Here is a 25,480-nt window from a genome sequence, read left to right as displayed (position 1 = left end):
GCAGGTCTGGTAACAGGATCTCGTAGTTAGAATCCAAGGCAAGTGGTAGGGCCTTGTTTCAACTTTGCCTTAGATTAATGGTCCTCAACAACTAAGGGAGCCATGGATCCCTTTGCACATCTCATGAAAACTGAATTTATAAAGATTCTGTCTCAGAAACATGGACACATAATGACATATGGGCAATGATTTTCATCCAATCTCCTGAGGTTCCTGGAAACCACCCCCTAACACACATGTAATGAAGGCAGGGTTGTGAGGTGCTCCAGGGTTGTGAGGTGCTTTGTGCTCTGGTGATCAGAGGGGAGGGTCACCTAGGTGGATACCTCCTAGCTCTTCACTCTTTTCTGTAATTCTGGAGAAAGATTCATGAGATATTTAGGTCATGACTGGCGTCCTGTTTAGCACTTGGCATTGTTATGCTTCTTCCTAAGGAAATGGCAGGTATCAGATGTCAAACTTTTTCCTGATCATGGCCACTTGCCAGCTCTTCCGAGATTCTGGTTATTCCAGCTCCATGGGGATGCTTTGGTGCTTATCTCTGGCAAACATTAACTCATCTATCTATAACTCTGGGTAGAATCTAGGTCATGGAGGAAAACCCACTATTTCTTGGCTTCCATCCTGTGTTCCTTGAGACCCTCCAGGTAGACCTCAGTACTCACCACTACACTGTCCAATCCATGACCTTGCTGATGATCCCATAATACTTTGCCTTTACTTCTGTTACTGCTATTCACTTTTTAGGCATTTTGTTGATCTGGAGTTTTATTATCTCTTTGGAATTATCTGAATATTTCTTTCCCATATGTACTTCTATATTGTTTAGCATCAAAATTACATGTAGGGTGTCAAGCTATCCCCCTAAACTAAAAGTCCCTTATAATCAGGAGTGCTACATTATTTTTGTACCCACAATGATTAGAACTTTTCTTGGCACATAGAGACTTCCAACAAATATTTTTTGAACTCAATTGGACATGTTTAGATGCCCAAGGCAATTACTTAAGAAACATTGAAAAATTCCTCCAAACTTTAGGAATTTTTCCATGGCCAACCCATCCACCTCAGATATGGTTAAGCAGTTTATCCCCATGGGGGTCTCATTTCCGTGAGAATTGAGTGTTTGTGTGTGGGGATTGTATGTGCACAAACCTTTCTTTGTTGGATACTACAATTATTTGAAAATGATATCAAACCCAACTTTTTCATTCCCTCCAGTAATCTCTCATTGTCTGTGTTCTTCCAGTGCTTCTTATCATTTGTTTATTTCCTCAATAAATCTTAATGTCTCTTTCTTCTCTGCCTTCTCATTTGGTTCACATCCCAGAGAGCCTGGACGACAGCCACTTTGAGTAGCAACTTTACGCTAGTTCAGGACCAAGGACAGCAGCATGCATGCCTTAGAAGGGTAAAAGGGTGATTTAGTTTGTTCAGTAATATCACCCTTGGGTATGTCCCTTCTCAGGTACCAGCTCTACTAACAGTTCTGCAATTGTGGCAGTTACTTTGACCCTGGTTGTTCATGTCTGGTTGGCCTGTGTCCAGCTTGTGCTTGGTATGTCCTTGTGGCATTGCTTCCACCCTTGTCCTTTGTAGTGAGACTGGGGCAAGGATGGTACAAACCGGGAGTCAAAAATAGTGGAGATGGAAGCAGGGAGAAGCTCGGGGCTGGGGGTGAGGATTGCTCCATGGGATACCTAAGAGGGTCGGCTGCCTTGAGCTGCACAGTCAGTCATTGTGGGTTTTACTGCCACACACTTGGATTTCAGGACTTGGGAGAGAAAAAGAGGGAGAAAGGGGATGTATTGGAGAAGTGCTGGGCTTTTTCATATTAAGATGCCTTTCAGAGTTGTCTTATATAATTACAGAACGCTAAGCCCACTTTTTAAATCAGCATTTTCTTTTTTATATCCTGGGGAGGAGGGAGAGGAATTGAGAGTGAGGGTTCCAAGGATCAAACTTCTACAGCCACACTTCTGCCTCTGAGCTCCTCTGTAACTCTCTCTAAATTATAATAGTAAATATATTGCTAATGTTCAGCTGGCGACTCACATGCATCACTGACAGGCTAATGTTTGGTGTTACTTTGAGGGCCCATCCAGGAGCAGTGGTCAATGGAACAAGAAAGACAATAAATCTACCATCAACACCACCACCTGTGAAGTATGAGCACTTTAAATGATCTGGTCAGTTAGAAAATAGTCATCAAAAAAAAAAAAGTGGTGGTGGGTGGGTGGAGATAAGCACTTCTGAAGTGGCCATTTTCTTGTATCTGCATTGCACTCAAGGATATCAACTTTTCTGGGGAGGGAGGAGAGGGAGAGAAGGTGAGTGAGTGAGCCTGTGTGTATTTGCAGCTGAGGTCTCAACTCAAGCTAATATTAAATCTTGTGAAAAATAAACAGAAACGGTTTGCACATTAGCTGGGCTTAAAGAGGTGTTACCAACATGTTTAAAGTGCTAATTATTAGTGATCTGTAGTAGAACTAATTTAGCAGTGGCAAGTATTACAAATTTCTGCTCTTCAAAAGTAGCCCATTAGCCAGGACTTTATACCTAATATTTACTTTAGAAAGTTAATATTGAAATTGGCTGCAATTAGAGTTCGTGTGGAATCATGAGAGAAGAAAAAAGATGAAGATGGAGGTAGGAATAGGAACAGAGATGGCTCAGGAGGAGAAGAGGCACAGCAATTATTAAGCACCTTTGGTGTGGAAGACACCATGGCACCGTGGATATGAAAAACTCAGTCCCTGGATCATTCCTTAAGCACCAACTATGTGACAGGCACTGGAGAGACTGGGCTAAGCTATCCAGTTCCTGCCTTCAAAGAGCTTAGAGTCTAGTGAGGGAGCCAGTCATGGCTGTGAACAATGACACAACAGCAAGAAACACGCTATGTGATACATAGAGAAGGCAAAACCATCCCAACCTAGATGGTGGTGAAGCAGTTAGGGAGAGCCCTGGGGAGACATTTACAGCTCACATTAGTGCAGGGCAGAAAATGTTCCTCGCAATGAGTGAAGTTCAAATGCATGTCATAGTCGAGAGAAGGTAGACATTGCTCCTTTCTAGTGTATGGGGAACTCAACCTGTTATCCCAAGTCTCCCAGCTACTGCCTCATGTTGTATGAGGCAGTTTGCTTAGAAAAGGTTACTACTTAGCAACTGCCAAAAAGAGAACCTTTGTTGTTTTTGTTTTTTCCCCATTTACATTAAAATCAGGTTAGCAGAGGTTCCTGAATGTCCTTCACCTAGAAGTCCCATAGCCAGGGAAGAGAACTTTGTCACACCATCTCTTCTGCCTGCCTGCTGTGCAGGGAGAGAAGATACCACTGAGCCTGCCTGACATTTGTGGGTGGCAGTGATGAGGGACCAAGGAGTGAGCCTCGCTGCAGGTTCCCAGGTTGGGGAGAGGTGTGATGTGGGTCTCTACTCTGTGCTGTGTTCTGTTGCTGACATAAAGCTGCCCAGTAGCTTTCACTGCCAGATTTATTCCTTCCTCTCAGCACACACTTCCTGCTTTGGCGGTAGTTGTTTTAAGGAGAGCTCCAAGGAACATATTTATAGTTGCCGCAAGAGTTTTCCAACAGGCAATTTCCTCAATAGCTCATTAGCGTCTGTAAAAAGGAGACAAGAACTTTCACCTCTGTTTTTGCAAGTGAATGGGCACATGCTCATTTACACAGCTCTTTATCTCTTGCTTTAGCCCCCTTTTCTTGTCCTTTTCTCCCATTCTTGTCATGTCTTTCTCCTCTTATATCAATTTAGGAAAGAGGAGAATGAGAGATGGAGGATGAGGGGAATAAAGATCTTGCCTCTCCCCAATAATAGGTTCCCTCCTGATCCCAGTTACAGACAGTGTCTTCTCCCAAGGGTTTTGCTCATCTGTTCTCTACACAGAAGGAACCATTCCCTTCAGTCTCTTCCCTTTATGATTCAGTTCCATATTGGGTCTTCCTGGGCTTCTGGACTGGCTGGCTCCCAGGAGATAACTCACAGACAAATATCCTTCCTGCCACTCTTGGGATTTAGGGAGAAAATCAAAAGAGACAAAGTTCCAGGGCCCCTGCCCCTACATTCTACCACCAGCTTCAGGAGGAGCCATGTGTCGTCTCAATCTCCCCTTCTCAAACATAGAGCAGAATGTGAGAGCTGGAGGTTGGGGTCAGAGCCTGCTGGACCCAGACCGTTCTGAGCCATAGCCCTCCTCTGTAGTCAGCCAGACCCCACCCAGCGCTGGCCCTTGCTGCTGTACAGCCCCAGACCTCTGTCTCTTTGAAAGCACATGCAGTCACCTCTGCACAGACTCATTCCCACTTCCACACCTCCAGCTTCCTAGCCTCCTCACTCTGTTTTTCTGTTCAGCTGGTAAACTCCATTTGTGGCACAGTTTCTTAGTCCCCTCCTATCTGCTTTGGCATGTGCTATTCCTCTTGGCCCTTTCCTTATTCAAAATTTCATTCAAAAATATCTCCTCTGGGGACCCTGCCTTGCCAGATCAAGTCTACCTCACCATACTCACCATCTTCTTGGTACCTGTGTGTGCTCAGCTTCAGTTCAATATTTTTGAGGTGCTTTTGTGTGACAGGCTCTGTAGAACAATGAGTGCAACAGGATCCTCTCACCCAAGGCTTCAGGATCAGTTAATGGGGAGTGCAATGGAAACATATAAATGCCATTCAGAAGTTATAAGGTACAACAATGAACAGCCCAAGTTGTTGGGGAGGTCAGGGAGAGAGATTTAGGAGGTAGAATCAACAGAACCAAGTGATTGAATTGGTAAATGTGCTGAAGGAAAGGGGAGGCATCCTACATGCATCCCAGGTTTCTGTTTGGGCACTTTGGTAGATGATAGCACTAATTATCAAGATATTGTGGATACAGAATAGCCAGGTGGGGACAAGGTGAGAAGGTCTTTATCAGAATCTTAACTCATCTTTTATTCAGTCTGGTAGCTTCCTTGTGTCAGGGGAAATGGGAACTGGAAATTCAGAAATTGCGTTCCCCACTCCAAGGGAGAGAATTTCTTGAGATGAACACTGTGTGCTCATTAGATATAGAGCTCTCTGGGTGAGGCTCCCCTCCTTTCTCTGTTTTTTATCCGTTATTGCCCAGTATGCCAGGATGCACCTGTGGATGGAGGAGCAGATGGGATAAAGAGGCAAAAACTGACTCCTCTGTCCTCTAGGGCCATCTAGAGATGGCATCTTGCTCTCTTAAGTACGATCAATGGTGATTTTATAGTACTGAGAGTAGTGAGAGCAGGCAGAGCTTGGAGGATATGAAGGAAGATTTGTTGTGAAATTAAAATATCTGCTGATGAGGGAGAGGCTTAAGATGCCAGATCCTGAGCAACTTGGACAGACAATTTACGAACACTCTGGCTTACAAAAAAACCAAGATGTGGTCTATTCTCTGTACCCTGGAGGGGGAAAGTATCTATCTCCTAGATAGCCTTTCTATTCATGCTGAATGTCAAGGATGCATTATAGGGCAAATATTGAATGTCTGGAATCCCTGGGCAGGGATGAGGGGTCTTCTGTAGCAGGACAGAAGGGTGCTGAGCAGCATTTGATCTAATTTTAAAGGCCCTGTTTACACTAGGTTGAAGGAGGTTTCTCCCTCCACTTCTAAGATTATCCTCTGGAATAGAAAAGCATACTTTAGTACTCCAGTACTTCCCAAAATGTAATGTGCATTTTGAGTCACCTGGGGTCCTTGTTAAAAATGCAGGTTCTGACCCTGTAAGTCTAGATTGGGACCTGAGATTCTGCATTCTTTAGCAAGGTTCCACGTGGTAGGTGGTGCTTATTTCTTTGAGTAGCAAGCCTTTAGGAACTTGCCTTTAGGAAGATTTTCCTTTCAAAGTGGCACTGAGTCACTGTTGTGCTGCAGTCAGAGTTCTAAGAGCTCATTTGACCAACTTCTATTAGGGTCCAATTTTGACATCTTCCTGCTCTCAGGATCTCATCAATTCTTCTTGAACAATTATGTGCTAGGCCTTATCTTAGACTTTAGTGATACAAAGATAAAGTAAGAAATGTATCCTGCTACCCAGGGGACTTCCAAGCAGCAATGGATAGGTAGGCAAACAGGACAATGGACTGTTATGAGAGGCAGAACATCACCTGTACAGAATGCAAGGGGGCTCCCATACTAGATACTCCAGGGATGGAGTGGAAAAAAGAGGCAGAAACCTGAGTATTAGGAAATTTGTTGTCTTGTTGATGAAACAGGGCTCAGGTCCATTTGAAACAAGATTAGAAAACTTACACAGTCATTTCTAAATAAGTACAATTAAGGGAGTGTGACTGAGAACCAAAAGGAAATAAAGAGCAACCCATGGCTACCCTGGCATCTTACACCTCCAAATCCTCACTCAGTAGTTTTTCTTTTCTTGCTGAAGTTAGAATGGCTCTCTGAGGGAGGCTAGCATGGAGAACAAGGCACCCTCCCATCCTGGGGGACTCACTGGGTTTTCCAGACCCACAAAACCACAGCAGAGCCCTTGCCACAAGGGCCAGTTCTGTCATTCCTGCTTGGAACCACACATGGAGGCTGGGAGCCAGAGTGAGGATGATTGGCACTTTCTAACATGGGAAATAGTGACAAGGAAAATGTGAGAAAGAATAGGCAGCAGCAACAACTTGAGCCTAACACATTTGGGGCAAGAGGATCTGAATTGGGGTTTGGAGAAGACTCATGCTGAAGGATCCTGGGGAGATGGTGGTGGTAATTTTTACTTCCCTAATAGATGCAGAGCATTTCAACTTTGCTAATTAACAGAACAGCAGGCTTGTAATTCTGACAGCAGCAGGACATGAATGGGGTGGGATTGGCACTGAATGCCAGCGGAGCATGCCTTTATCCCTAAGAGAAAGCACAATGCCCATGATGGTCGGGTTCGAGAGGGTACCTGCTTGTTTGTTTTGTTTTCCCTTATGGTAACTGCAAGGAGTTAAGGGCTTCTCAGGCCTGCTTCAGAAGTAGCAAGGGGCCTACTGTTTCAACAGGCTTTTCTTTTAAAGGAGGAAGCTATTGTACCATGGATCTAGTGCTTTTGATTTAACAGTGCTATCAAATACACTTCATTTCAGAAATCTCATTTGCAGTGACTGCCTCACAAGAGTTCTATCACTCATCTCCCACTCTGGCCACTTGGACTACCTAAAAAATGGGTTGACCTTCCCTGAGCATCCCAATCCCAAAACGGTTCCAGAAAAAGAATGAATGGAAAGCAAAGGAACAGTTGTTTTATCTTCCCAAGGTACACTGAGTCTCATTGGGGAATTTGATCCCAATATTTTCTTTGAAAGCAGATTATTTGGATAATCTGTCAATCTGAAAGGCCAGTAAATATAAAGAAAAGATTTATAAAGTCTCAGGCGTTAGGGCTGAATGGTACCCTGGAGATCATTGACTCAGATAACCAGTGCTTAGTGTGGTTGTTGATGCCACTGACCTTGAGTAAGGGTTAACTTTCATTCAGTCATTTATTCTTTCATCAAATATTTATTGAACATTTACTATGAATCTACCGAGACATGTACCTGATGGTAAAAACACATTGCTATTTCAGTGGTCCTGTTTGAGTTAGCGTTCATTGAACTTACCCTTTTTTATATAATCTAACAGCTGGTTTCACAAGGACCCTGGGGAATTGATACATAGGATCTTCAGCCAGTGCAAATAGGTTTAATATGCAAGGTCACCAATTTCTGAGCTGCTGGGCTAATTAGTTTAGCTCAACTTGGCTTTATATAATACATGTATTACTGAAAAAAGTTATTTGTAATTCAATTTTTGGCAAATGAAAACTAATTTAAACTACTAAGGGAACTTTTATTTAAAGAGAGCCTGGAACAAATCCTTTCATAATGTAAAAAAATCTTGTTATTGGAAATGACTGTTACCTAGTTGTGGTTTTTCTGAATCTAGATACTTTAGGTTTTCTTATGGTAGGCACACAACCAGGCAGATAGCCCACCAGTGGTCTGAGCTGTGTGGAGAGGACTCTGTCCTGGGAAATGGAACCCCTGGGAATGTTAGAACAGTTCAACCCAAAACTCTGACATTTAGCGGGACCCATGATCATGGCAGTCCTTAGGTCCTGGAGCAAGAAGGGAGAGGTGGGGCCTGGGGAGTGAGGTTTGAGGGATGAAATTGGGAGTTCCCTTTCTCTCTCAGCATGTGGGAGTTGAGAGGAGATAGGATGGGAATTCTTTCACTTCCGTTATAACAAATTCAAAACTTTTCCTTTAGGTCTGGGGCTACTTAGAGTTAGGATCAACCCTCTTGTCTATACAGTAGAGGCAGAGTAGTGGCAAAAACAGGACAGGAGTTTAGAGAGAAGAGTGGTTGAGTTGGTCTCTTCTCTATAGATTGTCAGATTTGGACCCTAAGGGAGACACCAAGCAGACAAAGGTATTAGAGGTGGGTGTGTGGCCTCTATGTCTATTTCACAGAGCTGACATAGAACTTGTCTCCTGGGGTCCACCTGTGTTGTGTTCCGACTGGTGATACACAACAGACTGCAGCTGTAGCTTGGGTGGTTCTCTCTGAGAGTCTTGTGGGGTACTTGGGTTCTGATAAGGGTTCAGTGGGCCAGTCTGGGTTTTGTATGTGTATGGAAGCTGGGTCCTCCTTTCCCACACATCTCACACTGGGCTGGGTTGTTCTTTGCCTCCTGAGGCCACTGTTCTCCAGCACATCATTATTTTCCATTTTTTTGAAAATCTTAGGTCTTTACCTCCAGCCCCCTAACAGAAGCTCAGTTAGACCCCAGAAAGGACTTTACAACCAGGAAGTAAGACCTAGAGAATAAACTAAAGGGTGGATATTTCCTTACCAGAAGATTTGTATCTCCCTACCTCTGATCCCTTTAAGTGGGTGGAGGAACAGGGGTACAGAAGGGTCATTGTCATCAACTTTGCTTCCAACTGTAGGATTTTTGTGATTTACTTTTCTCATTTGAAAAATGAAACTAATAGTCATTGTGCCACTTAGCGTAAAGGCAGGAACAAATTATTCAGGGCATTGCAATTCATCTTGATATCAATGAACTAATTCAGCAGATATTTACTAAGCATTTACTGAGTACCAGACATGTACTAGGCTCTAAAGGCACACAAATACCTTTTTTGGTTGTTTTTTGATTTTGTTTTCTCTGCTGGGGATTTAACCTGGGGTGCTCTACATTCCCAGCCTTTTTTATTTTATTTTGAGATGGGGTCTTACTACCTTGCCTGGGCCCTCACTAAGTTGCTAAGGCTGTTCTATTTAGTCCTTTTTAAAAAACTTTATTTTATTTAGTTTTGTTTGTAATACTCAGGATCGAACCCAGTACCTCATGCATACTAGGCAAGTACTTCACCACTGAGCCACAATCCCAGCCCCGGCCTTGAACTTTTTGATCTTCCTGCCTCAACCTCCCAAGTGGCTGGGATGACAAGCATGCACCACCATACCCAGCTAAAAATGCTTTTCCATCTTCAAGTTTTGCAATAGCAGCCAGGTTTCCAGGGCTGCTCCCAAGCCATGGGGCTTTTTAAGTGTGGTGGAAGGTGACTTGGACTGTCCTCTCCTTGAGAAGGGCCAGGAGGGTTGTGTCCCTTGTCATCCTGAGACCTGGCATCACGGAAGTGTCCTCTCTGTTGTGGACCCTTGCCTGCATCCGCCTGGGCTGCAGGGCTTTCTACAGATAATGGAATGGGAAGCTGAGGGTGGGATCCAGGGATTCAACCAGCTGAACTTTTCACCCTGCTCCTTCTGTTTTTGTTGTCCTATAGGGTCTTTTCGGAATGATGGTTTGAAAGCTTCTGATGTCCTTCCCATCCTAAAGGAAAAAGTGGCCTTCGTGTCTGGTGAGTATTTATCAACTTTCATTCTTAATGGATGTAGAGAAGTTCTGCATGCATACATGTGCTCAGACTCTCACTTCTCTGTGCAGTAGTGAGAGACAGGGGGCAGCCTGCCTGGAGCAGTGGCTTCTTCTTTTCTAGAGAGGCAGATAACGCAGGTTCTAGGAGGCACTCACAACCACAGGCAGACCCTCACACCCTGACACCATTTCCTGTCTCACCCTCCCTGTCCTGGCGGGAGCTGCCAAGGCTCTGTGAGAGAGGCTGCAGATGGCAGAGACTTTGCTCATGTTCATTTCAGAGTGGAATGTGTTGAGGAGATTAAAACAAAATACAGTGGCACACACCTGGAATCTGGGCTGGTTAGGAGACTGAGGTAGAAGGATCACAAGTTTAGGCCAGCCTCAGCAACTTGGTGAGGTCCTAAGTGATTTAGTAAGACCCTGTCTCAAAGTGAAAATAAAATAAAAAGGGCTGGGGGTGTGGCTCAGTGGTAGAGCACCTCTGGGTTCAATCCCTAGTACTAATAAATAAATAAATTTTTAAAAAGAGGAAAAAAAGAGAAAACATGAAAAGAAATAGCCTTCTTGGCAAAGGGAACTCTTGAGTGTTTGTATTTAGGCGTTTTGTTCTTATTTCCACTGAGTAGTGACTTCCAAATATTTATTCCTGACTTCTCTTCCCCACCCATCTTGTGCACCTGGACCTCTTAACATATAATTCAGGGGGTCAGCAATCTTCAGCCTGTGTGCCAGCCACAGATTTTTGTAAATAAAGTTTTATTGGAACCCGGTCATACAGAATTTGTTTAGGAAATGTGTTTGTTTTCCACTGGTGTTGTAATAAATTGCCAAACACTTGGCGCCTCCACTTTAGGTCACCTGGATCAGAACCCTCTGGCAGGGTCTGAGGCCTAGGCTGGGCTGATGGCAGCGTGAGTAGACAGAGATCTCATTTTGTGAGAAACACACTCAAGTGGGCTGATCCTTTATTGCTGGGTTATTTAAAAAAAATTATTTTGTTCTAATTAGTTATACATGACAGTAAAATACATTTATGCAATTTGATATATCATACATAAATGGTATATAATTTCTCATTTTTCTGATTGTATAAGTTGTAGAGTCACATTGGTCATGCAGTCCTATATGTACATAAGGTAATAATGTCTGTTTCATTCTACTATCCTTCCTATCACCATATCCCTGCCCCTCCCTTCACTTCCCTTTACCTAAATTAACTCTGTTCTTCCCTAGTACCCCCCTCACCCCCTGCATTGTGAATTAGTATCTACATATCAGAGAAAACATTTGGCTTTTGGTTTTTTGGGATTGGTTTATTTTGCTTAGCATGATATTCTCCAGCTCCATTCATTTACCAGCAAATGCCATAATTTCATTCTTCTTTAAAGCTGAGTAATATTCCATTGAATATATATATATATATATATCACATTTTATTTATCCATTCATCTATTGAAGGGTACCTAGATTGGTCCCATAGTTTAGCTATTTTAAATTGAGCCGCTATAAACATTGACATGGCCATGTCACTGTAGTAAGCTTATTTTAAGTTCTTTGGGTATAAACCGAGGAGTGGGATAGCTGAGTCAAATGGTGGTTCCATTTCAAGTGTTCTGAGGAGTCTCCATACCACTTTCCATAATGGTGGCACCACTTTGCAGTTCCACTAGCAAAATATCCTCACATCCTTGCCAACATTTATTGTTACCTGTATTCTTGATAATTGCCGTTCTGACTGGAGTGAGATGGAATCTCAGTGTAGTTTTGATTTGCATTTCTCTAATTGCTAGAGATGTTGAACATTTTTTCATATTTTTTTAACATTTGTATTTCTTCTTCTGTGAAATGCCTGTTCAGTTCCTTTGTCCATTTGTTGATTAGGTTATTTGTTTTTTTGGTGTTAAGTTTTTTGAGTTCTTTATATATCTTGGAGATTAATGCTTTATCTGAGGTGTGTGTGGTAAAGATTTTCTCCCAATCTGTAGGCTCTCTTCACATTATTGATTGTTTCTTTTGCTGAGAAGAAGCTTTTTAGTTTGAATCCATCCCATTTATTGATTCTTAATTTTACTTCTTGTGCTTTAGGAGTCTTATTAAGGAAGTCAGGTCCTAAGCTGACATGATGAAGATTTGGGCTTACTGTTTCTTCGATTAGGTGCAGGGTCTGTGTTCTAGCGCCTAAGTCTTTGATCCACTTTGAGTTGAATTTTGTGCAGGGTGAGAGATAGAGGTTTAATTTCATTTTGTTACATATGGATTTCTAGTTTTCCCAGCACCATTTATTGAAGAGACTATCTTTTCTTCAATGTATGTTTTTGACACCTTTGTCTAGTATGAGATAACTGTAATTATGTGGGTTTGTCTCTGTGTCTTCTATTTTGTACCACTGGTCTACATGTCTATTTTGGTGTCAATATCATGCCATTTTTGCTATGATTGTTCTGTAGTATAGTTTAATTTCTGGTGTTGTGATGCCTCCTGCTTCACCTTTCTTTCTAAGGATTGCTTTGGCTATTCTGGATCTCTTATTTTTCCAGATGAATTTCATGATCGTTTTTTCTAGTTCTTTGAAGAATGTTGTTGAGATTTTAATAGGAATTGCATTAAATTTGTATAATGCTTTTGGTAGTATGACCATTTTAACAATATTAATTCTGCCTATCCAGGAGCATGGGAGGTCTTTCTATCTTCTAAGGTCTTCTTCAATTTCTTTCTTTAGTGTTCTGTAGTTTTCATTGTAGAGATCTTTCACCTCTTTTGTTACATTGATTCTCAAGTGTTTTTTTTTGGGAGGCTATTGTGAATGAGGTAGTTTTCTTAATTTCTCTTTCAGTGGATTCATCACTGATATATAGGAACATGTTTGATTTATGGGTGTTGATTTTATATCCTGCTACTTTGCTGAATTCATTTATGAGTTCTAGAAGTTTTCTAGTGGAATTTCTTGGATCTTCTAAATATAGAATCATGTCATCCACAAATAGTGACAGTTTGATTTCTTTTTTACCTATTCATATCCTTTTAATTTCTTTCACCTAATTGCTCTGGCTAGAGTTTCAAGGATGATGTTGAATAAAAGTGGTGAAAGAGGGCATCCTTGTCTTGTTCCAGTTTTTAGAGGGAATGCTTTCAATTTTTCTGCATTTAGAATGGATTTAGCATATATAGCTTTTATAATGTTGAGGTATGTCGCTACTCTCCCTACTTTTTCTGGTGTTTTGAACATGAAAGGATGCTGTATTTCATCAAATGCTTTTTTTTGCATCTATTGAGATGACCATATGATTCTTGTTTTTAAGTCTGTTGATATGAATTATGTTTTTTGATTTCCATATGTTGAACCAACCCTGCATCATTGGGATGAATCCCACTTGATCATGGTGCACTGTCTTTTTAATATGTTTTTGTATGTGATTTACCAGAATTTTATTGAGAATTTTTGCAACTATCTTCATCAGGGGTATTGGTCTGAAGTTTTTTTTCCTTGATGTCTTTGTCCGGTTTTGGTATCAAGGTGATATTAACCTCATAGAATGAGTTTGGAAGGGCTCCTTCCTTTTCTATTTTATGTAATAATTTGAGAAATACTAGTATTAATTCTTCTTTGAAAGTCTTGTAGAACTCAGCTGAGAATCCGTCTGGTCTTGGGCTTTTTGTGATTAGTAGGCGTTTTCTATTTCATTACTTGAAATTGATCTGTTTAAATCATGTATTACCTCCTGATTCAGTTTGGGTAAATTATATATCTCTAGAAATGTGTCAATGTCTTCAATATTTTCTCTCTGGGTTATTTTTGTTGTTTACGTGAGTGACCTGGGAGTCACAGTACATTCCCCCTTGTGCAGAGGCACTTCAAAGGCACTATGGGCCTGGCTGATAGGCACAGCCAAAATGGAAAGAGGAGGGGGCAGGGGAAGTGAGAAAGGGGGCAACAAACACCAGTTGTCTCCTATCTCATCAGGAAGGCAAGAGATCAGTGAGTCAGAGTGTAGGTGTGGGAGGAGAACCAGGCACGCACAGGTACATAGAATCCTTTGTAGGATGCTAAGTGCGTTCCGTATTCCCAGTAGTAGTATTATGGTATTTTTTTATGTCATTTTGCTGGTAGGATGATACTGACCAGGAAGCTGCCTTTCCTTATCAGTGTTAAGTGCTTGCATATCTTCTTAGGTAGTGAGCCCCCATCACCAAACATGTTAAGGCATGGGCCAAATAACCCCTCAGGAGGAGCATGATTTCAGTGTGGGTGAGGGACAAGTGAGACAACCTCACAGTGAACTTGGATTCAGAGTGCTTCTGAGCATGTAGGAAGACTGCATGGAAGTCCTAGAGGCCACTGGGCAGTGCCAGGCCCCTAGCTTCTGCTGCTTCCTGTTGTGGGCTCATGAAACATGGCCCACAACTCACCTTCTTCTGTTTTATGGTCCTTTGTTATCCAGATATCCTTTCTGTCCGTGAGGTACCCTCCAATCCTCCCATTTCTCTCATGGGAGGTCTTCCTTCTCTGACAGTGCCTTACTCACACCTTCTCCTGGTTTGAATTTCTCTTCCCAAGTCAGATCCTCCTACAGGAGGCCTTCCTAGATTTAATGCATAGCCTCTGACACCATCCTGTTCTGCATCAGTTTGGGGCATATGAAGGCAGACATGGTACACTCTGATAGGGTGACCCTTGTTTGATTTTTAATGGCTTATTTTCTCCGTGTGCTTTTAGTCAGAGCCCTGAGGCAGGGCCAGGAAAGGAAGACCCAGGAAAGACCTTCCCAAGGAGTAGAGAGTTGACTTCATGGATCTCACAGAAACAATGTGCCAGGAAAGCAGTCAGGAATGAGGCAGGTAGAAACTGCCCAGAGCTGGAAGAGGGAGCTGGGGATGCACAGCTCCTTCCCATGTGAGCCCAGCAGCCTGGTGAGCAGCCTTGAGCCATGCCTGTGTGCCAGAATTTTTTGAGCTTAGGGAACATTACCCTTCTGTGCTTGGGAAGGGTGCTAAGGGTGTCAGGGAGTTAATGACTGGCTACATCTAAAACATAAAAAAAGTAACAACAACAAAAACCTGTATACCCTGAGGTTTCAGGAAACAAAACACAAAAATAAAACAAAATAAAGAAACCCCAAATTAAATGATGCAATGTAACAGTTGCATTTCTTTCTGAAAAGAAAAGAACAAGGCAAGAAAGGTCGTGGGCAGAGAAACCATTGGTTGTGCTTACCCTCTCCTGCAAGCACCCCAGCTTTGGCCAGGTGAAAGAAAAGTGTGCTGCCATGGCAACGAACAGCTGGGGTCAACCAGGGCAGCCTATCTGCTTCTGCGTGTGGGTGTGTATGGGTCATGGGCTGTGGCTGCCCCTCAGTGAGCCACTGTTGTTACTGCTCTGCTGTGTGGGCCCCTCGTTCACAGCTTGTGGGCTCCCTGGCCTCTCTGGCACCCTTGTGCTACTTTATGTCTCCCACTCACCACATCCATTCTCCCTTCCACTCCACCATGGGATCTTTGTGTACATACATACCCTCCTCTGGCCACCTCCCAGTGCTCCTTTCTGCCTCCTTATCCCCCACCAACATGATTTTCTCTGGTTCTCAGGGAAACTCCATGGGCATTATCTTTTGTACCCTGGACCCAAGTGTCTAAAAGTGTTTTCATGGAACAACAGTCCCACACGATCATCCTCAAAAAAAAAGGGGGGGTCTACTCAAAAAAAATTTAGAAATGCTTCATGTTAAAGCCCCACCCCATGGCAAAACCTTTCCCTCCCCATGACTTGTCTCTGGTTTTTCCTGCCCGCTTTGAGTTCTGCAGCCTGCCTCAGAATAAAGGACATCTCCTTTCACTGGGGGCCGAATCCCTCCCCTCTTACCTACTCTGAAGCCTTGAATTTATCCATTGCCCACCTCCCTTCCAGCATAATGATTCTCTTCCTCTGTGCTCTTCCTTTTTTCTGCTACAGTCTTGCAAGATCTTTTTCTGTTCTGAAAAATACAGGACTTGATCCTGCTGCCTCCTCTTGACTCATTATCCATACTTCTGAAAGGAGGTGATTACATTTTCCCAGGCTTCCTTTCCTCATTCCCCCTCCCCTGCCACCCAGAACCTTTTCTAGCCCTGAGTTCTGAAACTCATGTCTCCAAGGTCGGTCCAACATAAGCTTTACAGGAACAGAATCAACCAGCCCTCAAAACTACCTAGTCACCCTCCGCCAGTCAGAGACTTGGCTCCCCGTGTTCCCATGTCCCTACTCGTAAGGTGCCCATGAAGGAAACCAATAGCTGTGGCAAAAGCCCAAGAGTGAAAAAGCTTAGAGTGATGAGGTCAGGCTACAGGGGAAGGCTGAGGGGTCAGATGCCCTCCCAGCTTTTAGGAACCCTTCCATTTAATCATTTTGCTTCCTTTTCTATGTGTGAATGATAGTTGGGAGAAAGGAACCATTCTCAAAGCAGACAAGGGCTGGGAAGATAACTCAGCTGGTAGAGTGTTTGCCTCGCAAGCACAAGGCCCTGAGTTTGATCCCCAGTACCGCAAAAAAAAAAAAAAAAAAAAAAAAAAATGCAGACAAGATGAAGTTGTTCATCATTATGAAGAATCAGGGCTGCTAGTATAGAAGGCCTTGGAGCAGGGGGCCTGGAGCTCAACTCTGAGGCACATCTGTATAAATCTGCCCTGCTGGAGGAGTGAGCTTGGTCATGCTCAGTGACTTTGATCTCATTTGACCCTTTGCACCCTACAGCCTCTTGAATCTTGAATGTCTCCCAAAGCTTGTATGTTAAAGATTTGGTCCCAGTGCAGCAGTGTCCAGAGGTGGGGCTTTCTGAAGTGATTGGATCATAAGGGCTAGAACTTCATCAGTGAATTAATCCATTTGAAGAATAATTTGAAAGGACTACTATGAGTTAGTGGGATCTGTAGACAGGTGGGACATGATTGGAAGAAATAGATTACTTGAGTGCATGCCCTGGGACTGTATCTTGTCCCTGGCTCTTTATACCCACCCCCATCATTTTTCTGGCTGCCATGAATGGAACAACTTTCTTTCACCAAGCCCTTCTGCCATAATTTTCTGTTTTACCTCAGGCCCAGAGTGATGGAGCCAGCTGACCATGGACTAAAACCTCTGAAACTGTAATCCCAAAATAAACTTCCTCCTCCAAGTTGTCTGTGTCAGGTATTTTGGTCCCAGAGACTAAAAACTGACTAATGCACCAAGCATCCCTCCATTTGTGTGGCTTCTGGTTCCTATGATCAGAGGAAAATGTTACTTCTGAGCTCACACTTAGGAGGGGCCTCTGCTTTCCTTGTAAGAGGTCCTTCTCCAGAGGCCTTATCATCAGACTTCCTTCCAGCACTGGTGTGCATGTGAACCCCTCTGAACTGCCATCAGATTCCTTTGGGTTTCCACTCTGGGGATGTCAGTGGTTGAGGGTATCCGTGATCATGATGCAGAAGTATCTTTTGTGTAATAACCAGTACCCCAAAAGGACATAGTCACCACACTTTAGTTTCACCTGTCTGACCTTCCTTAGAAAGTTGGTTTTGGTTCCTAAACATTGCATTCATTAATGAATGAATTTTTAAAGCATACAATAAATAGTAACTAGAGAGTTTGGAAAATATAGGAAAGAAAAAAACAACCATTTAGAACTCTGTCCTAATGACAACAGTGATCATCATTTCGGTATACTCCTTCCACTTCTTTTTTTTTTTTTTTTTGCCTCCTTTGATGTTTATAAAGCATTTGTAATCCTAGTTTGTACATATGTATTTGCATTGATTAAGACCTTGAGCATCCTTATTTCTGATAAGATTCATGCGCTTCTCCAGCAGGAGTGACAGGTGGCACCTTAGGCAGGCAGGCAAATGTAGCTTCTGGTTGTGTAGAAAACTTTCAGTGTCTTTTCCATGCGTCTGAAAATCTCCCTGCAATGCTGTCCCAGATGGGTCCTTTTAGAGGCCTCCTTGCCATGGTAGTAAGTGCGTCAGGAGGACTCTTGCCTCACAGAGGTCTGCAAAGAGAAGTGAACTGGAAGTTAAATTTCCAAAGCACAAAGCACTTTTACCCAGCTTTTTTTTTTCTCAATAAGAACCAGTATTTCACTTTCTTGTCTCACAAGTTCAGAATGCTTTACTTTTTTCAAGCTGCTTCCCATGTTACATCTCATCTGCCCTTGCAACAACCCACAAAGTGCCCACTATTGTTTTCATCTGCTTTTTACAGACAAGGCAGCAGAAATGTCAAAAGACTTGCCCAAAGTCTCATGCATTACCTATATTCAGACACCCTTGTCCTAAACTGTGATCGATTTATCCGGGCACCACCTTGCTGCCTGTTCTAGCACTCAGACAATGCTTTTTCCTCTGTGGCTGACTTTCCTGGCTGCTTTTATTAAATTCCTTCCTCTTGCTCCCTGCAGGGGGCCGTGATAAGCGAGGTGGACCCATCCTGACCTTCCCTGCTCGCAGCAATCATGACAGAATAAGACAGGAAGACCTGCGGAAACTGGTGACGTATTTGGCCAGCGTGCCAAGGTAAGGTGAAGGGGAATGGCCTGCAGGAGAGTGGGGAGCTGGGCTGACGCCAAGAAGTTGAAAGGAGCCCCTATCCTTTCCAGGGCCCTGGGATACGTTGGATTCTAACTTTTCCTGGAACATCATTACCCATTGTTCACCTCATTCCCATCATTTCCATTGTTTCTTCTGGGATTCATGTGAATGAAATGGGAGCTGGCAGTGGGAACTATGAGCAGAGTGAGGAACCCAGGCTAAGAGGATTAGTCCATGGGCCTGCAACCAGAGACACTGTGACCTGGGACAGATGGGTGGGAAACTGCTTTTTTCCTTTGTGCAGTGGGAACTTCAGTTGATTCCACTCTGATTTGCATAATGGATTATTTTTAGAATCTCTGGCTTGTGAATGTTTTTGTGGTGCTTGAAGTTTGGGGTAAATGATGGCACTTATGTCACTCAGCTAGAAATGGTTTTTGGCACAATATAGGTCCTGTTTTTCAGTTTGTGTTGTTGTTTTTCTCTTTTTTTCTTTTTATTTTATAGTTCATGTATTTGATTGGGGGTAATATTGCTCCCTGGGTGGGTGAAAATTAGTTCTTGTGGGTAGCAAATGAATCTTAATATTGTCTCTCTTAATCACATATGTACATATAGTACAGATATACAGTACATGGGTGATATGATGATTTCACTGGGTGGAGAAACTAAGGGGAGCAAAATCTAAAAGACTCCTTCAGGGTAGAGGGTGATAATGAAAGAAAGATTGAGAAACATTCTGGCCACAGAGGTGGGTGGCAACGAATGTGCCAAGAACATGGTTCATGTCTTTAAAAAAGGAGAGAAGGGGCCTTTGGCTAGTTATAGAATGTGAGAGCCAAAAGGGTCTATAGGAGCAACTATGTGTGCTGTTCTGTTTAGAGAATAGGCTACCATGAGACTCAGGGAAACAGAATCTGGAACAGTCTTGTTCTAAGGACTGTGAGGACTGTGAAGTTAGATTGGAAAGCTGTGAAGAACTTTGAGGGTCAGATAGTGTTTGCCACTCTTCTGCCCAGTCATGGCTTTGGGAGAGAAGGGGAACGATGAAATGAATGGCTAGATTAGGTGAGCAGCTCACAGGGGTCGGCGACTGAGCTTGCCTGGAACTCAAGCCCCCTGACTCCAGTGCTCCTACCCCATAGTTGCCCTTGGCCAGCAAGAACTCTGCTCTGTCTCTTAGTGGGCCAGAGCCTGTGAAGTGTTTGTTGTGGCAAATAAGAGGTGGTGCTTTGGGCTTTCAGAACCTTCATCTTGTCTTTGTGCATTTTATAGGAGAATTAGTAAAGTATGCAGACAAGCTATATATTTGACTCTGCCTTTGTGAAGAGACCTGGGATAATTTTTGAATGTGCTGATTAAGTTCTTGAAGCAAATGTCAAGTGAGGCAAGTACTACAGAAAGCTACAGGGTCTGAGAAAAACATAAAGGGATTGGTGGATGGTGATGGGCAGTTGGTAAAGGGGATTTTAAGAGCCGTCCTCAAATGCAAAGACACTGAATGGAATGGTGAGCCCCAACGAGCTCCAAGCAGAAGGCTGTGAACAAACAGATGCCAAAGGTGTCTGTTGTTTTCTTTATGATATCCACTGGAACCCAGAAAAAAATATAGAGGGTCTTAAACTCCAGTGAAAGGGATTTGGTTTTATCTGAAGAACTTACAAGCTTTGAATGCATGAGGCAATGAACTAAAGAATATAATAGAAGATTTCTTGTAGGTCTTTATAGAGAATAAATATTCCTGTCTGTCTCAGAGGTAAGGAAATGGACTAAATAACCCGTGATTAATCTCAGTAATTTTGAAATTTAGCCATCTATGGACTAAGCAGTTTTTAAAAGTGTGGTTTTCAGGTATGCTACTGACAGGTATGAAACCAGGCACTTTCTAACGCAATTTACAAGAGTTTTCATGGGGACCTGGAATGAACTCTCAGTTCTTTTAGAGCCAGAAGAAATTGGAATCCCAGGAGATATGAAGGAAACTTTTTTATTCTTTGCTTGTTCATTACATACCTACAGCTAAGACAGACTCATCTTTTGTTTAGAATAAAAGAGAAAGAGTTGGAAGAACACTTTCCTTCATTATGAGTTGTTAAGCAAAGATTGTGACAAAAGAATTGGAAGCACTTTAAGAAGAAAAGATTTCTGCTGGATTGAAGAGAAATGAAACCCAAGAGGGTCTGAGAGGAAGGTCATGAAAACAAAGGAGAAACAATACATCATCACTGAAGGGGCTTTGTGCACACAGGCTCTCTGCTTCTCAGATAGGCTTCTTCCCTGTCATTGTCAGCAGGGAAGCAAGAGTGCTGTTGTCACTGGGTGTGGTGGTACACACCTATAATCCCAGATACTTTGGAGGCTGAGGCAGGAGGATTGCAAGTTCAAGGCTAGCCTGTGCACCTTAGTGAGACCTTGTATCAAAATAAAAATTAAAAAGGTCTGGGAATGTAGCTCAGTTGTAGAGCCACCCTTGGTTCAATTCCCAGTACTGGAAAAGGACTGGTGGTACAGCGGGAGGGAAGGAGAGAGGGAAGGAGGAAGAGGTCGAGAAGAAAAAAGAGGCAGACACACAGAGACACAGAGACACAGAGACATGCTCACCAGTCACTTTCTATTTCTGTTGGCCTCCAGTTCACAGACAACAACTCATAGAAACAGAATTTGAAACAGAATTATTCTACAAACAATGAAGTTTGGTGGGAAAACTAAAGACCTTAGAGGGTCAGATGGTATTTGCAACTATTCTATCTAACCACGGCTTTAGGAGAGAAGAATTATGAAAATGAACAGCTAGATTAGGTAGATGATTTTGATAAGAAATTATTTATTCTGGGTCATGGCCTGGGATGCTAAAAGAACAGACTTCTTTTTGGAGGTGGAATATTTACTGTGGACTGGTGTAATCAAGTCTGTAGGTGACATTTGGTATTCATTTATTCCTGTACTTATTTATTATTCATTTAACAAATATTCAGCACTTCTGTATGTCAGGTAGATTGAGGCTTCAAGGTAAGCAGGGAGAGACATTTTGAGGGAATTAGGAAAAATCTAGATATTTTCCTACATGGTGCCAAACCAGCAACAACCCAGGGCAGCACAGGATGTGACTGCACTGGTAGCACAGGAGATGAACTAGCCAGCAGAAGACAAACTGGTGAGGATAGGTGAGTGAGTGATAAAAGAGGCTCGTGGGATCTAAGGAACCAGCCTTCATGATGACCATTTTTGGCACCATTTTGGAATAAATAATTAACAAATTATTGTGATAATTTAGAAATAAAGAAGTAGCCTGCTGTGCAGGGCAACTTTGTATGGACCACCAAATTCAAGTCTGCAGTATTCAACTTGCCAGTCCTATGGACCATTTAATGTCCTGTTAGATGAGAAATTTGTTGAGGAACCCACAAACCATGTCTCTTCAGTGGAGGGAGTAAGGGAGGTTTGCTGCAGGCATGAATATAAAAGAGCAAAAGAATTCCTGACTTCAGATGTCAGGAGAGGTGCCCTGAAAAGAGCAGGTAGGCTGGTTTCTGTCATATCTTTACCTTTTGAATATAAGGAGGTGAAGGTGAAGGTGAATTTGGAGGTGAAGAAAGAACCTGCCTCCAAGGGAGTTGTCCAGCAGCAGTATCACTGCCTCCAGTCCTGTGGCTACAGAGTGGATGGTCTTCCCTTAGGGATGTTATAGAAGGAATTCTTCCATTGGGTTAGAAGTAGAATTAGGTAATTTATAAGTTTCTTTTCTACCCTGAACTCTAGGTTGCTGTGGTATTGGAGAAAACATACATAAAATTCAAGACCTCAAAATAAAATACGTATTGCCAACAGATACACACCTTCTCAGGCAACCTAAATAACTTAAAGCCTGGGATTTTGTCTACACATTGACTCTCAGGAAAACTGCTTTCTTTCTTGGACTCTGAGTGGGAATTTGGGGGCATTACCTAGGACCAGGGATCATGCTGGGGTGTAACACTTGGATGAGTCATGAGGTAGATTTTCAGGATCGATTTCGTCCTGAGAGGTCTCCTTTTTGCCTTCCCTGTCTTGCGCCTAATGAGTTTGAGAATTCATGTCCTGGTTCTTTCCAGGCCTTGTAGCATTTTGTTCTGAGGAATCACAGAATATTAGGGTAGGAAAAGATCTTAAAGTTCTTCTAATTCAACTTCCCCTTCATGTACTCAATTTAACAAATATTTATTGAGTGCCTACTGTTAGCCAGGTCCTGGATAGGGATCTTGATGAGTTCTCATGTTATCTTTCCTGATTGTGGTCTATCCTACACTTACCTAACTTTTTTTTGTCCTTCTGGCCTCCTATCTGCTTGCAGTTACTCTATGTGAAAGGAATGAAAAGGAAATACTCTGATACAATCAGGGGATGAATATTCCTAGAAATTGAAAGACAGGATAGGAAATCTATCCTGAGAGTAAGTGTGTGCCCAGGCACAGCTTTCAGCGTGGATTATTAGGAGTTGACCATATGCTCAAAATTGGAATTTCTCCGTACTACATCTAGTAAAGAAACCCTGAGGTGTTTTTATTGCATTAAATTTCTCCCCTTCATCATCACTGTTATCCTGCTTTGTCACGATCATCTTTCTGCTGCTCCTAAGGGCACCAATTGATGTATCTGCCACTTAACTCTTCTCTTAGCTGTGTTGCTGAGATGCTGAATGTTCTGTCAAGAAATGCAGGTGTCATATCTGTGAGTTAAGATGACAAGAAATTAGGATGGGTTATTCTGTAATGCCAATCAAACCAAGGTGCCTTTATTTGCAGCCTATTATTTGATAACATTTGCTCTTGTTCTACTGATTCCAGCAAAAGATAATTTGGACTTATAGCCAGAACTGTCTTTGTGCTTTATCAAAAGAAAAAAAAAAAAAAGGAATGAGAGAGTCAGAAAGACTGTTTAAAAAAAAAAAGGAGGTAAAAAACACAAGGGTTTCCTCTCACAATTTTCAGCATGAGAAAGCCTGAGCCATCCAAACTGTCATCATCAAATGTGTTTTGTTGTTAGGGCCTGTTGAGATGTGCTGTTGGTGCCCTGCCCTTTGTTCTGGTACCATCAATTAAAGGAGGAAACTGGGGAGAATCAAGGTGATGGAAAGTCCAGAAAATAAGATCCATCAGTACACTGAGGTCATATTGTTATATTTGCAGTTGTCTAAAACTTATACCTTTTAAAAACCATTTTAACCTCTTTTGTTATGTCTACATGGAGAGTTTCTGTTTTCTATTACAGTTTCCACATTTTTACACACATTGCTCAGCAATACCAGTTAAGTGTACATAACACCAACCCTAAAAAGCAAATAGTGTTCTCCTACACAGCTAAGGAACATAAAATCACAATAGAAACTGCCTTAGAGTCACACTGATCTTTGCAGAAAAGGGTAGAGAGGCATCTTAATATAGAGAAGGACACTAGGCTTCAGGCCCAAGCTCTAGCACTTTGCAGTCAGGAAACACATGGCCATTCAACCTGGTAGTTTGAGAAGACTTTAACTGAGGGTCAGTTTATAAAGCTATGGGCAGGTACAGGGAAACTAACAAGGTTGGAAACAGCATGTGTTGGGGGATGGTCAGGGGAAGACCCAAGCCCTTCATGTCTGCCCCCTGAGGGGACAGGGTAAGGATAAAATCTTCCAATATGGAACAGAGGATTGCTGTGCGAGAGGCTCAGGACAGGAGCTGTGGGCTTTGGTGGGAGATACTGCCAACTCATGGTGACTTCTGGGTACGGGCAGGGGACTCAATATCCTGACCTCACTGCCTAACTGTTCTCTAGCTTCCTGTCATTGTCACTGACTGCACAACAGGGGAATTTGGGTCAACCTCTCAGGGCCCCAGGTAGTTGGGAGAGGATGGAGAATAAATTCTGGGGTATAAACAGAAGATACTTGGCACAGGGTGAGACCTTGGACATATTACTCAACATTTCTAAGTACAATATTCTAATTTTTAATTTAGAAAAATAATGTCTGTCTCATTGGGCTATTGTGAAGAAATCATCTAACAATCTCTGTTACAGGTACTCTGTCCTCTAAAGGAGTTGAATAGTAGTAATAATAATAACAACAAAAAACAGTAATTATACACATCCACAGAGCAATATTTACTACATAGGAAGGAATATATATATTTGAAAGTTACAAAGCATAATAATAAGATGAGCTCTTGTGAGTTTGTCTCCCCAACTTGGGAGGCAGAGCATCACCCCCACCCTTGATGCTACCTAGGACCTCACCCCACCAGCCTCTCCCTCAGAAATAACCAGTATCCACTTGTATGTTTATCTTCTCTTGCCTTATTTTGGATGTAGTTTGCCATTTATTTTCATAAACAATTGTTCTGGAGTTTTATAAAAAATTATATTATACCATATATAGTTCTCTATGAATACAGTTGTTGAGGTATTGTGATAGGCAACAACATAGATGAATCTTCAAACATAATTTGTAATGAAAAAGAAGCTAATCATTTGACTTTGAGGGCTTACACCCAAAGTATTAATAGAAGATCAATGCAGTACTAAAATGTCTCTTGAGAAGTTCCTCTTAGTTAACTCAAATGAGGAAAATCCATCATGATTGCTTTTCTCAATGCTTTGAATAGATATTGTAATTGATATTGATATCAGAGAACAAGTGAACTTTCTTAATGACTACTGTTCAGTAAGATAAAGGATGTCACGTCCTTACACAGTGTCAGGCACAACCATCATTAGCTTGTTTCTCCTCTGGTCCGAGGAGTTTGCAGGATGAAAAACAGGGTGGAGCCCAGCACTGTGGGCTCACCCCTCATGGCACATCCAGCATTATTGTCGACTCGGAAGGGGGAGACTTCAAAAGGGAGGTGCTCTGAGCAGAGGTTGGAAGTATTAAGAGAATTTTTCCAAAAGTGGAAGGGGTAGGAGCAGTCCAGGCAGAGGAAGGGCTCAGGAAAAGTATGAGTGAATCAGGGGAGATCAGAGAGTTTGCAAGTTAAGTTCCAAAAACCCAGGATGACAGAAGCATGGTGTCTTTTGGGTATGTGGCAGAAAGGCAGGTAA

General features: G+C 42.5%; 1 protein-coding gene across 9 annotated transcripts in view; it reads left to right on the top strand.

Annotated features, from left to right (window-relative positions):
- The window catches only part of Kalrn (kalirin RhoGEF kinase), a 636,539-nt gene that overhangs the window by 167,536 nt on the left and 443,523 nt on the right, over positions 1 to 25,480 (top strand). For all 9 annotated transcript variants that reach the window (XM_047563083.1, XM_047563086.1, XM_047563085.1 and 6 more), the window contains exons 2-3: positions 9,795 to 9,869; positions 18,295 to 18,409. In XM_047563083.1, coding sequence (XP_047419039.1) covers positions 9,795 to 9,869; positions 18,295 to 18,409 — 190 coding nt within the window. The remainder of the gene's footprint in view (positions 1 to 9,794; positions 9,870 to 18,294; positions 18,410 to 25,480) is intronic.

The sequence above is a fragment of the Sciurus carolinensis genome, chromosome 9, assembly GCF_902686445.1.
Source record: "Sciurus carolinensis chromosome 9, mSciCar1.2, whole genome shotgun sequence".
NCBI classification, from domain to species: domain Eukaryota; kingdom Metazoa; phylum Chordata; class Mammalia; order Rodentia; family Sciuridae; genus Sciurus; species Sciurus carolinensis.
The sequence above is the reverse complement of the archived record's forward strand: the minus strand, read 5'-3'. Positions and strand labels throughout refer to the sequence as shown.